General features: G+C 34.1%; 3 protein-coding genes across 5 annotated transcripts; all 3 read right to left on the minus strand.

Annotated features, from left to right (window-relative positions):
• Positions 1-1,113: 1,113 nt before the first annotated feature.
• Positions 1,114-4,082, minus strand: LOC142630507 (putative adenylate kinase 7, mitochondrial). Its single transcript, XM_075804502.1, has 5 exons — positions 3,666-4,082; positions 2,588-2,728; positions 2,202-2,283; positions 2,059-2,099; positions 1,114-1,409 (listed from the first exon to the last, which is right to left on the minus strand). The coding sequence occupies exons 1-5, from the start codon at positions 4,080-4,082 to the stop codon at positions 1,242-1,244; spliced, it is 849 nt and encodes a 282-aa protein (XP_075660617.1). The 3' UTR covers positions 1,114-1,241.
• Positions 4,083-5,483: 1,401 nt separating this feature from the next.
• Positions 5,484-9,008, minus strand: LOC142632076 (putative adenylate kinase 7, mitochondrial). Of its 2 annotated transcripts, none has more exons than XM_075806498.1 (5): positions 8,439-9,008; positions 7,013-7,153; positions 6,618-6,708; positions 6,477-6,517; positions 5,484-5,799 (listed from the first exon to the last, which is right to left on the minus strand). In XM_075806498.1, exons 1-5 carry the CDS (start codon positions 8,859-8,861, stop codon positions 5,632-5,634), a joined length of 864 nt encoding a protein of 287 aa, XP_075662613.1. In that variant the 5' UTR covers positions 8,862-9,008; the 3' UTR covers positions 5,484-5,631. The 2 variants fall into 2 exon arrangements, with proteins under 2 accessions (XP_075662613.1, XP_075662614.1); XM_075806499.1 differs by having other exon boundaries at positions 6,627-6,708; positions 8,439-8,884.
• A 438-nt stretch (positions 9,009-9,446) lies between these two features.
• Positions 9,447-13,867, minus strand: LOC142630403 (argininosuccinate synthase, chloroplastic). 2 transcript variants are annotated; one of them, XM_075804394.1, is made up of 10 exons: positions 13,609-13,867; positions 12,958-13,016; positions 12,648-12,732; positions 12,198-12,339; positions 11,550-11,598; positions 11,219-11,401; positions 10,794-10,868; positions 10,517-10,702; positions 10,237-10,325; positions 9,447-10,134 (listed from the first exon to the last, which is right to left on the minus strand). In XM_075804394.1, exons 1-10 carry the CDS (start codon positions 13,673-13,675, stop codon positions 9,582-9,584), a joined length of 1,488 nt encoding a protein of 495 aa, XP_075660509.1. In that variant the 5' UTR covers positions 13,676-13,867; the 3' UTR covers positions 9,447-9,581. The 2 variants fall into 2 exon arrangements, with proteins under 2 accessions (XP_075660509.1, XP_075660510.1); XM_075804395.1 differs by lacking the exon at positions 12,958-13,016 and having other exon boundaries at positions 13,609-13,754.
• Between the last annotated feature and the right edge of the window lie 1,105 nt (positions 13,868-14,972).

A 14,972-nucleotide genomic window follows, 5' to 3' on the forward strand; every position in this document is an offset into this window, starting at 1 on the left:
CACTTGCAAAAATTCCAACAAGTTCTGCTAAAATAAAATTACAAATGATCTTAGAAGGCACAAAGCATCATTCGTTTTGGTTTCTTCACAAAACTCAATCTAATTTACTTAAGTGTTCTCTTCTTCCTCACCATCTTCTCCGGCAACTTCTCCCTCTTCTTCTCACTACTCTTCATAACCTTCGCCTTCTTCTTTGGGTCGACCATATAAACTTTGTTGCGTTTGAGACTGTAATAGTCTCTCTCCATTTTCGTTAAAAAAATGAGACCATATTGGCAGGCCTTGTAATATTTGTGACAATTCTTATTGGAAATGACTGGCTTGGAATGAGAAATTATAACAACGCTTGAGACTTTTAGAGTTAGCTAGTTTTGTAACTTTGGTATGAATATAAATGATGAGAAATTCTAAACATCAGTGGATGAGGAGTGAAAATTAATTATTTCTGCATATGATTGGCTTATATTTAGCTTTCCCTGCTTCAGCTGTATCATCATCTTCTCTTTTGCGGCACAATCAGCATATTTATCTTCAACTAGAATCTTTTCAGTTCTTGCAAACAAAAATTGGCAAAAATAGTCATATACAGTGGTTTGCTCCTCATACACCATTTTCATTGTCTTTTTTTAAATCCGAATGACTTGCTCATATAATCGCCAACTCAAGCATCGAGCCTGCCAAAGAAATACATCTAGCTGACCATGACCACAGTGTCAACCAATGATGGGCTTGTAGTGGGAATGAATGAGTCCATCATAATGAAAATCAATTGACACACATGGAAACAATATAAAAAGAAAAAATTAACAAAAAAGGAGCATACAAATTTCCATTCTCTATAGGCTACTACATTACTTAATTAGATACTAATGAAGTAAGAGTCTTTGCTGCTGAAGCCTTTTCTTTTCCCAATGCAAATTGAATCCATCACAAATACCAACAGTAATTTGCCCCTTTTAACTGCATTTCTATTCATTCGTTCTCCAACCTACAATTTTTCTTATGTCAAAATCCTAACATCCTTTCATTTGTATTGAGCTTACTTACCAAAAATCTTACATTGTACCAAGTAAGGAAAGAAAAACAAAGAAGTCATTGGTAGAAGCTCAGTAAGGTTGTTTCCTAGATTGCAAAAACTATATTACAAGTTAGTTGTCAGAACTGCAACTCTAGGCCTATCATGTGATTCACATTACTTATTTACAGTAAGTACTTCAAACATGGACAATATTAGTATTAAGCTAATGCCGATCAATCCCTGTATTGAGCATGTGCGAAGAGCGAGCAGCAACTATATGTTTCAGATGTAAAGCAACCAAGAGCCTAGGCCAATTCGCACCAGGTGAATTGTCAACTTGAAACTCAAGAAGCTTTTGCTGTTTCCTGTAATAATCTTCCAGTGCCTTGCTCTGGGGAGAAAAAGATGATACTTTCATCAGAACTCATCCCAAGAAGGCTTGCAGTCAGAGACATGGAAATCAACAAGATAACAATTGCAACTGGACAAATGAGAGTATAACAAGTAGTTCAAACTAAAAGACCATCAAGAAGAATAAAAACCAGACAGGAAGTGTTGATATATCAATATCACAACATAAGTCAATTGACTTTCTGGAAGGAAATTAACCATTTCAAAATATGCAAATTCGAGGATGGGTTATTACAATTCGGACATAAAACAAACTCAAGATGTGCGATATACTCAAGCTGTACATCCCCAAAAGTTATTTCTGTTCTTTCTCTTTGGATAACTAAGAGGTCACTTACCATAGTGGCATCACACTAAGAAAGAAAATAACAGAAGTTTCAAAATTTGTTAGAGAACAGGAACTTTGATTTGCCTCACTGCCTAATGTAGATATAGGTTTTTGGTGTCCCATTTCATATTCCACTATGGGATGTGCAAATTTGTGACTGGACCAAAAATAGCAGGAACCATCCCAAGTAATACAGATAAAAACAAGATAATGCCAAGCTGGATATTCACAATTAAGTACTACAGATCAGGAAGAATCTACCAATATAAGGAAGCACCAAAATATGAGAATTGAAGACTACCTGCTTTGCATACTGTTCGATTCTTTCCCTCGAGGTACCCTCTGCATCACAATTAAGGATTTGGTTGAGTAACATGCAATGACATATCAGAAACTTGCTTCTCTCTTGAAATTCAATTTGGGGAGGGAAAAGGGGGACACTACCTCCATGGTGCTTCATGAAGCTATCCTTCATGGATTTGAAATTCACAACCAGATCAATCTTGCCAAGTTGGTCAAGGATCTCCTGTGACAAAAATTAAGAGTACATGGCAGCATTAGTGTCAAGTTGTGTTATCATCAATTGGGTTATTTCTTATGAGGTGCAAAGAGGCCCTATGGAACACAATATCTCGACCAGCACTAACACATCTATAGTTACATAAAGTCTGTAAATAAATCCATAATTACTCCCCTTCATGTTGAACAATAACAATTTTTCTGGGAACCTAAAAACATTTAACTAATCTAACAAAGTCAGGTACATTCAATGAATGAAATCTGCATGAAGTACATCAAAAGAAGGCAAGTTTCTCTGATAAAAGACTTACAGCCTGGATTCTTGAACGAGGAATTCCATTCAGTATAAACCCACTTTCACCTCGGCAATACCCATCTTCCAACCTCTTAGACAACAGCCGAAATAGCATACCCTCTGGAACAATTGCCCCTCGATTGACAGCATTTGCAATCTATTTTCAGAACATGAAAAAACACAATTTAAACATAAAGTGAGTGTCCTATTGCATCAGTTCCAAATCCAATAAAGGTTGATTCCACTTCAAAAAAAAAATTTCTTTTTCTGGAAAAAATTTCCAAATGCATCTGTGAGTTCATCATAGCTTAAATTTAATAGTAATTAAAAAAAAAAATAAGCACAACAGTTCCCATTATACTACATTCATGGAAGGTATGAAATCCTCAAACAATTTACAATTATATAATAATGGATAATGCTAACATGGAATAATTACTTCAGAATAGTCATAAATTAGAGAAACTAATTTTTTCCAACTTGGTTCACTTATTCATTGCATCTTAAGTTGCACAATGCATCTTTACATAAACAATTGTAAGTAATTTCACAACCGATAACTCGTAGCCTCGCAATTTTGCATAACTAAACTTTTGGATAATTAATTTGGCGTAATTAAACTAAACTAGTTAGAACTGTATTATCTAGGAGCCAACTTGCAATCATTTCTTTAAAACACTTTTAATAACAATAACAAATAATAATGTGACAAGTCATGATAATTTGCATAAAATTATTCATAAATCCCAAAGATTATATTCAACAGCAATATTAATAAAATTAGTATAAATATAAATATATCATCCCAAAGATTTATTTATAATTTTTATGTAATTTCCCAAAAGAAATTATTCAACAACACAAAAAAATACTTTAAAAAAACAAGAAAAGGGTATTTGTGTAATTTTAGAAGACATATTTTCATCATTCTGATTCGGCTCGCCAATGATATTATTTACCGCGACTTTCAAATATACATGTAAATGACCAAAATACCCTCAGTCCCAAATCTAATTTAACAGCTTCACACAAAGATCACAGAGAAAGGAAAGCAAAAGAAATGTGAACTGAGAGGAGAGGAGTGGAGAGTAGACCTGTTTGCAGAGAGAAGAGCGAGGGTTGAGGTCTTGACGGACGAGGGTAGAAATGGAAATGTGAGGGACTTCTAGAAGCTTCGAGATCCTTCGAGCGAACACGTGCCTTTTGGCGCTCGGGTTCCCTATGAAAGACCACTGGACCGAGTTGGTTGGAACAAAGGCCTCCGATTCCGACGACATTGGAATTGGACCGTAACGACGCGGCAGCTTGTGGTTGTAGTAGTAGTAGTAGTAGTTGGAGTCGGAGGAGGAGTAGTAGTCATCGTCGGGTTGTGGCTGAGCTGCTGTGGCGGAGTTGGAGTAGAATCGGCTCACAAAGAAGTCAGTGAGTCGGCTGAGTAACGGCGCCGCCGCCTCCGCCGCCGCCGTTATTGCGGCGGCTTTGGTGGCGCTGCAGCGGCGTAGTTCGATCATGGCGCGAATGTGAGAGAGAGAGAGAGAGAGAGAGAGAGAGAGAGAATTTGAGAAATAACGAAAAAGTGGAAATGAGTGATAGGTGTGACAAATGACCTTACTGTTATGGGATTTTTACATAAAATGCCATCGTTTCTTGGTTCTTGCGCGCCATTTCTTGTTGGAAATTCTTTTCTTTTTTTTTATATGGAAAAGGTTAGAAATAAATTTTTTTTTTTTATGGGAATAAAATATATTTGGAGAGCCTCCTTGTTCTTATCTTATATTATTCATTAATCTTTTTCTCTTTTTTTTTGGTGAATATTATTCAATATTCTTGAACTATAAAGAAATGTTACTTTATTATAAATAAAAAAAAAAGTAAATGAAAGACAAAGTGATTTCTTTTGATGACTATAAAACTTTTAAAAGCGTACAAAAGAATTATTATTATTATTTTTTCATTTGAGGGTAAATCATATTTCAATCTTGTATTTTGTTGATGATTTTTAAATTAAGTGTGTCTTTGGCTTCAAATTAAAAAGTCAGCTTATTTTACTATTCAGCTTATTTTTGCTACTATTTATGGGTCCTACTGCACTTTTTGATATTATTTATAGGTCATACTATATTATTCAACTAACTTTTACTTTTATCTACCGTACTTTCAACAAAAAAAATTGTCTCAGCAAAATAAGCAAATCTCAAACAGACCCTAAATTAACGTACTTTTATAAATTTTAAACCAAATTAATTTTATAGACAAGTTATTGATGTACTGATAGCTTAGCAAAAATGGGAGCTATTCAGAGTATTGAATTCCTCTTTTTGTATGGAAAATGTGTTAGCTTTTAGTTGAGCATTCTTGTAATAGAATGGTTGTTTCTGATTAATATTATATGATTGATTAACAAGAAATAAATAAAAGGAATGCTTAAACACAAAACGACTGGCTCCGAATGATTTGCTCATATATAATCGCCAATTCAGGCATCAAGCCTGCCAAAGAAATACATCTAGCGGACCATGACCACAGTGTCAACCAACCATGGGCTTCTAGTGGGAATGAATGAGTCCATCATAATGAAAATCAATTGGCACACATGGACACAATATAAAAAGAAAAAATTAACAAAAAGGAGCACACAAATTTCCATTCTCTGATAGGCTACTACATTAAATAATTAGATATACTAATGAAGTGACAGTCTTTGCTGCTGAAGCCTTTTCTTTTCCCAATGCAAAATGAATCCATCACAAATACCAACAGTAATTTGCGCCTTTTAACTGCATTTCTATTCATTCATTCTCCAACCTACAATTTTTCTTATGTCAAAATCCTAACATCTTTTCATTTGTATTGAGCTTACTTACCAAAAATCTTACATTTTACAAAGTAAGGAAAGAAAAACAAAGAAATCGTAGGTAGAAGTTCAGTAAGGTTGTTTAATAGATTGCAAAAACTATATTACAAGTTAGTTGTCAGAACTGCAACTCTCGGACTATCATGTGATTCACATTACTTATTTACAGTACGTACTTCAAACATGGACAGAATATTAGTATTAATCTAACGCCGATTGATCCCTGTATTGAGCTTATGTGAAGTGCGAACAGCAACTATATGTTTCAGATGTAAAGCAGCCAAAAGCCTAGGCCAATTCGCACCAGGTGAACTGTCAACTTGAAACTCAAGAAGCTTTTGCTGTTTCCTGTAATAATCTTCCAGTGCCTTGCTCTGGGGAGAAAAAGACAATACTTTCATCAGAACTGATCCCAAAAAGGCTTGCAGTCAGAGACTTGGAAATCAACAAGATATTAATTGCAATTGGAAGAATAAGAGCATAACAAGGAGTTCAAACTAAAAGACTATCAAGAAGAATAAAAACCAGACAGGAAGTGTTGATATATCAATATCACATTTGAGACATGACATTGCACAACCTAAGTCAATAAACTTTCTGGAAGGAAATTAGCCATTTCAAAACATGCAAATTCGAGGATGGGTTTTTATAATTCGGACATAAAACAAACTCAAGATGTGTGATATACTCAAATTGTACATCCCCAATATTTATTTCTTTTCTTTCTCTATGGATAACTAAGAGGCCACCTACCATAGTGCCATCATACTAAGAAAGAAAAAAACAGGAGTTCCAAATTTGTTAGAGAAAACTGGAACTTTGATTTGTCTCACTGATTAATGTAGAGATAGGTTTTCGGTTTTCCATCCCATTTCATATTCTACTACGGGATGTGCAAAATTTGTGACTGGACCAAAAATAGCAGGAACCATCCCAAGTAATACAGATAAAAACAAGATAATGCGAAGCTGGATATTCACAATTAAGCATTACAGATCAGGAAGAATCTATTAATATAAGGAAGCACCAAGATATGAGAATTGAAGACTACCTGCTTTGCATACTGTTCAATTCTTTCCCTCGAGGTACCCTCTGCATCACAATTAAGTATTTTGGTTAAGTAACATGCAAGGACATATCAGAAACTTGCTTCTCTCTTGAAATTCAATTTGGGGAGGGAAAAGGGGGATACCGTTACTACCTCCACGGTGCTTCATGAAGCTATCCTCCATGGATTTGAAATTCACAACCAGATCAATCTTGCCAAGTTGGTCAAGGATCTCCTGTGACAAAAATTAAGAGTTCATGGCAGCATTAGTGTCAAGTTGTGTTATCATCAATTCGGTTATTTCTTATGAGGTGCAAACATGTCCTATGAAACACATATCTCGACCAGCACTAACACATCTATAATTACATAAAGTCTGTAAATAAATCCATAATTACATCCCCTTCATGTTGAACAATAACAATTTTTCTGGGAACCTAAAAACATTTAAATAATCTGACAAAGTCAGGTACACAAAATGAATGAAATCTGCATGAAGTACATCAAAAGAAGGCAAGTTTCTCTGATAAAAGACTTACAGCCTGGATTCTTGAACGAGGAATTCCATCCAGTATAAACCCACTTTCACCTCGGGAATACCCATCTTCCAACCTCTTTGACAACAGCCGAAATAGTATATCCTCCTGTACTATTGCCCCGCCATTGACAGCATTTGCAATCTATTTTCAGAAGATGAAAAATGGAAAATACACAAAGATAAACATAAAGTGAGTATGCAATTGCATCAGTTCTAATAAAGGCTGATTCCACTTCAAATTTTTTTCTTTTTTGGGAAAATTTTCCAAATGCATCTGTAGGTTTATCAAAACTTTAATTTAATAAGAAATAAGCACAGTAGTTCCCATTATACTACATTCATTGAGGGTATGAAATCCTCAACAAAAAAAAATTATAAATATATAATAATAATGGATAATACTAACATAGTAACATGGCATAATTACTTTAGAATAGTCATAAATTACTTTGTTTATACATTGTTAAAAAAAAAATTTTAAATACTAATTTCTCCAACTTGGGACACTTATTCATTGCCTCTTCAATTGCACCATGCATCTTTACATAAACAATTACAAGTAATTTCACAATGGATAACTCGTAATTTGGCATAACTAAACTTTTGGATAATTAATTTGGCATAATTAAACTAAACTAATCAACCCTATTTTATAATTAGAACTGTATTATCTAGGAGCCAACTTGCAATCATTTCTTTAAAGTACCTTTAACAACAAAAACAAAATTAATAAAATAACAATGTGACAAGCCACGATATTTTGCACAAAATTATTCATAAATCTATCCTCACTTTCCAAAGATTTTATACAATACAACAATAATATATATATATATATTAAAAGCAAAACCCAATTAGATTTTCAATTGAATTCTCAATTTTGTGCCACGTATCTCATCTAATTTTTAATTTTTGTACCAAGTGAATTATTGAGCGTAAAAATCGAAGAGTTCAAATCCAATTAAATTCCAAATTGGAGTCCAATTTTGTGCCACGTATTTATCTAATTCTTTTAATTTTTATGGCAAGTGAATTATTTGGTACAAAAACCAAAAAGTCTAAATACAATTAAATTCTAAATTATATATATTTATATGTGTATTAAAAAAAAGTATAATTTAATTATGATTATATAGATCTATCCTCCCAAAGATTTTATTTAATTCCCCAAAATAAATTATTCAAGAACACAAAAATACTTTTAAAACAACAAGGAAATGGGTATTTGTGTAATTTAGCAAGGCAGATGTTTTATCATCCTGATTCAGTTCGCCAATGGTATTAACTTACCGTGACTTTTCAATTTTCAAATATAATTTAAATGACCAAGCTACCCTCAGTCCCAAATCTAATTTACAACTACACACCAAGAAACAGAAAAAAAAACGAAAAAAAAAAAGCAAAAGAAACTTGAGCTGAGAGGAGACCTGTTTGTAGAGAGAAGAGCGAGGGTTGAGGTCTTGACGGACGAGGGTAGAAATGGAAATGCGAGGGACTTCTAGAAGCTTCGAGATCCTTTGAGCGAACACGTGCCTTTTAGCGCTCGGGTTCCCTATGAAAGACCACTGGACCGGGTTGGTTGGAACAAAGGCCTCCGAGTCCGACGACATTGGATTTGGTCCGTAACGAAGCTGCGGCTTGCGGTTGTTGTAGTCGTAGCAGTAGTAGTAGTAGTAGTTGGAGTCGGAGGAGTAGTCATCGTCGTCGGAGTCGGAGTCGGGTTGTGGCTGAGCTGCTGTGGCGGAGTTGGAGTGGAATCGGCTCACAAAAAAGTCAGTGAGTCGGCAGAGTAGCGGCGCCGCCGTTATTGCGGCGGCTTTGGTGGCGCTGCTGCGGCGTAGTTCGATCATGGCGCGAAAGTGAGAGAGAGAGAGAGAGAGAGAGAGAGAGAGAGAGAATTTGAGAAATAACGAAAAAGTGGAAATGAGCGCTAGGTGTGGAAATGACCATACTATTTTGGGATATTTACATAAATTGCCATCGTTTCTTGGTTCGTTAAATGGAAAAGCTAGGAATACAATATACATTGGTGGAGAGCCTTCTTGTTCTTATCTTATATTATTCATTAATCTTTTTCTTTTTAATTTTTAGGTGAAAATTATTCAATATTCATGAACTATAAAGAAATGTTACTTTATTATAAAATAAAATATAAAAAAAATTAGATGAAAGACGAATTGATTTCATTTGATGACTATAAAAATTTTTTAAAAAAAACAAAAACAAAATAATTATTATTATTATTCAATCCTTTCTAAAAAAAACTTAAGTAAAAAAAATTTATGGTTTAATTGAAATATATTTTTAAGCATAATTTCATTTGAAACTTTTTATGTTTAATTTGAAATCACCTTAAACTATGCAAAATGTAAAATATGCAAAGCAGAAGCAGAACAATTGGCAGCAACATCTTACAAAAAGAACGAAAGAAAGCATAAACACCAAAGAGAAAGATCAATCTTATGCCATAAACTACTTATTGTCATACAATTAAACCAAAAGCCTCAACTTTTAGGGGGTACAAGAGAGTTATTCACCAATAAGACAAGAAACAATCAAACACCCAAGTCTCACATGCCCTGCTTGAGCATTGATCGAACCCTCATTGGAAGACCATAAAGCCGAATAAACCCAGCAGCGTCGGCCTGATCATAAATCTGGCTGCTCTCAAAAGATGAAATATCTTGCCTATACAGGCTATAAGGGCTCTTGCGGCTAACTACAGAAACTGAACCTTTGTATAGTTTGAGTGTAACTGAACCTGTTGTAGTCTCAGTGATTTTTTCCATAAATGCATCCATTGACTCGCGAAGTGGGTCAAACCATCTGCCTGCATAAACTAGCTCAGCATACTTGAGTGCAAGTGAATCTTTAAGTTGCATGCTTTCTCGATCAATTGTTAAAGATTCCAACCCCTGTACAGCCTCGAAGAGGATTGTCCCACCCGGAGTTTCATAGACTCCACGGCTCTTCATACCAACTAATCGGTTTTCAACCATGTCAATTCGGCCAATTCCATGCTTTCCACCAATCTCGTTGAGTTCAGTAAGTAGAGATGCAGGCGATAGCACCTTCCCGTTAACTGAGACAGGAAGACCCGACTCTATCCCAATTTCAATATATCTACAGGAATGAAGGCATAGAAAAAAAATTAAAAAAAGCGGAATAGAAATAATAGATAATGATACAGAGGGGTTAAACTAAAAATTCAATAAGGAAGCTTACTCAGGTTTGTCCGGTGCCTCTTCTGGGTCCACAGTCAACATGTACATATCCTTCTTAGGTTCGTTTGCTGGGTCTTCCAAAATGTCACCCTATAAAGGCATGGAAATGAAACTCATGAGAGAGAGTGAGAGAGAATTAAAAGGTGACCATGAGACCAAAAAATAAGCTCATTTCCTACAACAGTTTCTGAGCAACTGACATAAAACAAAAGCTATACTAAGATTGAAATTTCAGCAGAAATTTGACGAGACAAAACAGGAAATGGAGAGGTGAATGTTACCTCATGGCTAAGGTGCCATAGGTTCCTATCCCTGCTGTATATGGATTTCTTTGTTACTGGTACAGGTACATTATGCTTCTTAGCGTATTCAATAGCATCTTCTCTCCCTGTAATATCCCATTCCCTCCAAGGAGCCACAACATTTAGCTTGGGATTCAGAGCAAAGAATGTAAGCTCAAAGCGAACCTGAATACACAAAATAGCAAGCAAGACTGTGTCAGACAAAAAAACAGAACACAATGGGTCATAAAATTTAGAGCTCAATCATGAGGCATGCCTGATCATTTCCTTTTCCAGTGCATCCATGAGCGACAGCATCAGCTCCTACTTCTTTGGCAATATCCACCATGGCCTGTTTTTTAAATATATCATTACAAAGATTTAAAATTTATCAGATGGAAAAAGAAATTTCATGATGCCATTAAAACACAACTGATGACAAGAAGCTCAGAAACAAGAAAGGCTTCCTTGAACAAAAATAATATCCATTTTTATTTTATTTAAATTACCCAAAAAAGTACCAATAGGGTATCTACACTCAACTCTATCATAGACAACAAATGGAAATAAAAACAGGTGATAGAAAAATCAAGAACACTTCTAAAAGAGCCGCAAACTGTATTATTAATTTCTCTTGAAAAATCTGCATGCTTGCCATATTTAAACCTACTAAACACAACAAACTTCAAAGTAGGAGCTCACTTTTGCAATAACAGGGCGAGCCATCGAGGTTCCTAGCAAATATTTCCTCTCATAAATTGCACCAGCTCTCAAGCAAGGAAAAATAAAATCTCGTACAAATTCCTCCTTCAAGTCCTTCACCACTAACTGAGAGGCCCCACTGGCTTTAGCCTTTGCTTCCAACCCTTCCAATTCCCCAACACCCTATAAATTTGGCATTTCAGATAACCACACAATTAAGACAAATGCAACTGGTCAAGTGGGAATGAAGGATACCATCTAAAACTAATTGTACATGAAGACTAAAAAAGTAAAGGAACTTTGAGCAAGTAGATGTTGCTACTTAACATACCTGACCAACATCAGCAGTGAAGCAAACAACATCACAGCCATAGTTCTCCCTGCAAGGGAAAGGTTTGTTAAAAAATATATCATGGGACAACAAATAATTCAAATGCATTAACCAGCACCATGAAACATTTAAAAACAGAAAGCAAGCAGCATTTAATCCATTCAAGTAAGATAATAATTCAACAAAGTCTGCAAAGGAGACATGTTAAAGCATGGAGCTAATATTTAATCAGGCACAGAAACTGCTGTTTTATCTGTAATTCAAGAAGACACATTCAAGCATGAAATATTAAAAACAGAAAGCAGGCAGCATCTATAGTTCGTCACTACCAGAGTAAACAGCAGAATACTTATAATGAAGTCATCCCAACCACTACCTAACACAGTTAGTCAGTTACTAAAAACTGCTGTTTTATCTCCTCCAAACTCACTGGCTATCTCTCCTCATAAAATAAATATTTTAAGACTACCAGTCCGGGATTGCCATCAAAGAGAGCATGAGTCTAATTTCATATTTTAATCAATTGTATTCCAAACATACCAATCTAAAAACTGAAGAACCCTGAATACTTGTACAGTGGAAATATAATTAGGGGAATGTTCCAAGCCACAAAACAGGGGACTACAAAACATATAACAGTAGACATACCTTAGCCATGGGACTATGACTGATGTGTCTAAGCCACCACTATAAGCTAGAACGACCTTATTCAATTTGCCACGCAACCCTATACCCTTTGTAGCTTCAGAAATTTCCATCTCTCTATCACTATGCAAAACTGCTTGAATAACTGCATCTCAAGGGCAAATAAGCTAAGTATGTCCCAAAAAATAAAAATAAAGAAATAAATAAAGTTATAAGCCAAACTATACAGGCTAGCATATTCATTACTTAAGGTTTTAACATTTAAGCACTTAATTAACTCATTGCAAACTAAGTCATGATAGCTAGTGAGCCATCAATACAATAACACTACATGAAAAAGAATGAACAACAATAGAAAGTATTAACTGATATTGACTTCTCTAATGAGAAAATCTATTGGGCTATATACCAAACAAGAATATTTCAGAAACAAGTATTCCAAAACAACCTCACCTTGATTTTTACGAAACTTAGTTATATTGCCACCATTAATAGTAGCAACAGCATGACCATGGAGCTCACTCGTTCTAGCCACCAACTGTAAAAAAATCCAAATTAATCACATTACTTATACAACAAACATTTATTTAGAAAGACGCAGAGAATAAGTCTAGTGACAAAAGTTTTAGTGACATATTGTGTTCAGTGCGTAGAAAGTGGTGTCAATAGTGGGCCAAACTGAAAGTGATGTTGCAATCAATCACAACTTTGTAAGTTTAAAGGTAGCCACTGGCACTGCCCTAAAGTTTTAAGGTACAATTACCTCCGATGCTGAAGACAACTTCCTTGGGCAGCTTACTTTATCATTAAACAGCAATGACTCTGTGATTGGAATCAGTTACAACATAATCTCAGAGATTCAAAACCCAAACATAAAAAAATTGCAACCCAAACATAATCTCAGAGGTTCAATTTCTCCATTATCTTTCAGAGACTTAATTTCAAATAACAAATCCCAAACAAAACAAATGCAATCAAACTATCTGAAACACAAAATTCTCCATCCCAACAGTACTCAGCAAAATACAATCCTATCTGTGTAGTAAATTTTCTATTTAGCTTCACCCAAAAAAAATTAAATCTTTGAATTCGAATAGTGGAAAAGATCCAATTTTGGGGGCCAAGAAATTATTTTTTCACAAAACAAATTGAGCCCAGTTGTGCAATTAACATGCAAATACAGAATGTGATTGAATCATGCAAATAAATCTCATAGAACAAAAATAATAATAACAAAAGATACAATTTTGGGTGCCAAGAAATCATTTTTTTCACAAAACAATTTGAACCCAGAAATTTTTAAAAAAAAAAATTTCAATTAACGTGCAAATACTGCATGTGATTGAATCATGAAAATAAATCTCAAATAAAAAAAAAAATCAAAGAAAAACTGAAAAAGCCCAGAACTTTGTACCTCTCTTTGGTACTTGAAAAGCAAGACTAGTGGGTGAGCATGAAGAAATAGCTTTGAGCTGAGCCATTTCTATCTCGTTCTTTCTCTGTGATTGTTTGTGTGTGCGCTTCAGTCTCTGAAATCAGTGAGTTGTGTGGACCCGTGTGTTGTGTGGTTGCTACTAGCTAGGGTTTTAGAAGGGCGCGAAAAGCATAGAAGAGAATTAAGAAAACGGTGTCGTTTTGTGAGAGCTTAGTGGCACTTGTCTGCCACCAAGTATGGAAAAAAAGAGCCCACAAAGCTGACAAATAATTCGTGGGAAAGAGTCTGACCAAAAGCGTGAATGGACCTCATTATGATTCCACTCCTCATTGGTGTTGGGTTTTATATTTTGTCTACAAACTTTTGAAAATAAATATATATATATATTCTTTAATTTTTTTATATAGATATTATCTCTAAATTTTTGAGATAAATGTCAATGTCAATCTCATATTTGTTAACCAATTAATTCCTAACTAATAAAATTCCTAAATTTAATAATAATTAAAAACTATTTGTAGTCTAATAAGGCGCATATAAAACCAGCATAAATACAAATACAACCCAAAAATAAAACGAAGAAATCCTTGTTGTAAGAAAAAATACAAAATTTTATCATTCTTAAATAATAAATAGATAAAGCGTAAATATTTATAGAGTTTTATATAATGAGTTTCATGGATTTAAAATTGTCTTTACAACTAATAATCAAAATGTTAAAAAAAAATAACAAAACAAAACATAACAAAAATAAAGAAAATAAATACATACCTATAATAGTATGGATGGTACTTGGTAGGCTTGATAAAGTACGTCAAATTGCCTATTTTTAAGAAACCAACAAAAAAAAAGTTAAATTTTTAATCAACATAGAAATTGTAATGGAAGGAGAATTATTGGGGAAAGAGAAAAAATTGATTACAACGATAAGTAGTTTTTCCATCCAAAAAAAAAAACCTAGAAAGAAGAAGCTGTAAAAAGAAGAAGAAGTTGTTGCAAACTTGTCGGTAAGAATATATAGAGAGAATTTTCAATCGAGAGGAAGTTATATTTCTAATTATTGTAGAAATTATAAGAGAATGAGAATTATTAGGAAAAAAATTATCACTTTAAAGAAATGAAAAAGCATAAAAATTACATTACCTAGGATGCATGTTTATCCAAAACAAGAAACAAAACAAAAATGTCAAAGAGATAGAATGAAAAAAAAAAATTGACATGAATCTAATGTAAAATAAATAAACGTGAATAATGAAAGCATTAAGAAAATAGGATAGATTTTTTTTTTTTTAAAATGTTATAAGCAACACAGAAATTTAAAGTTATCCAAATAAGTAATAAAG

This window comes from Castanea sativa, chromosome 4, assembly GCF_040712315.1.
Source record: "Castanea sativa cultivar Marrone di Chiusa Pesio chromosome 4, ASM4071231v1".
NCBI lineage: Eukaryota > Viridiplantae > Streptophyta > Magnoliopsida > Fagales > Fagaceae > Castanea > Castanea sativa.

Excerpts from the sequence above, each read along its gene's own strand:
- LOC142630507 (XM_075804502.1), bottom strand. The coding sequence starts at position 4,082 with ATGATCGAACTACGCCGCTGCAGCGCCACCAAAGCCGCCGCAATAACG. Across the intron at positions 2,729-3,665 it reads GCTCTTCTCTCTGCAAACAG|ATTGCAAATGCTGTCAATCG; the intron begins GTCTACTCTCCA and ends TTCTGAAAATAG. Across the intron at positions 1,410-2,058 it reads TCGAACAGTATGCAAAGCAG|AGCAAGGCACTGGAAGATTA; the intron begins GTAGTCTTCAAT and ends TTTTCTCCCCAG.
- LOC142632076 (XM_075806498.1), bottom strand. The coding sequence starts at position 8,861 with ATGATCGAACTACGCCGCAGCAGCGCCACCAAAGCCGCCGCAATAACG. Across the intron at positions 6,709-7,012 it reads CTCGTTCAAGAATCCAGGCT|GAGATCCTTGACCAACTTGG; the intron begins GTAAGTCTTTTA and ends TTTTTGTCACAG. Across the intron at positions 6,518-6,617 it reads GCACCGTGGAGGTAGTAACG|AGGGTACCTCGAGGGAAAGA; the intron begins GTATCCCCCTTT and ends ATTGTGATGCAG.
- LOC142630403 (XM_075804394.1), bottom strand. The coding sequence starts at position 13,675 with ATGGCTCAGCTCAAAGCTATTTCTTCATGCTCACCCACTAGTCTTGCT. Across the intron at positions 13,017-13,608 it reads TTTTCAAGTACCAAAGAGAG|AGTCATTGCTGTTTAATGAT; the intron begins GTACAAAGTTCT and ends TTCCAATCACAG. Across the intron at positions 12,340-12,647 it reads TAAGTTTCGTAAAAATCAAG|TTATTCAAGCAGTTTTGCAT; the intron begins GTGAGGTTGTTT and ends CTTGAGATGCAG.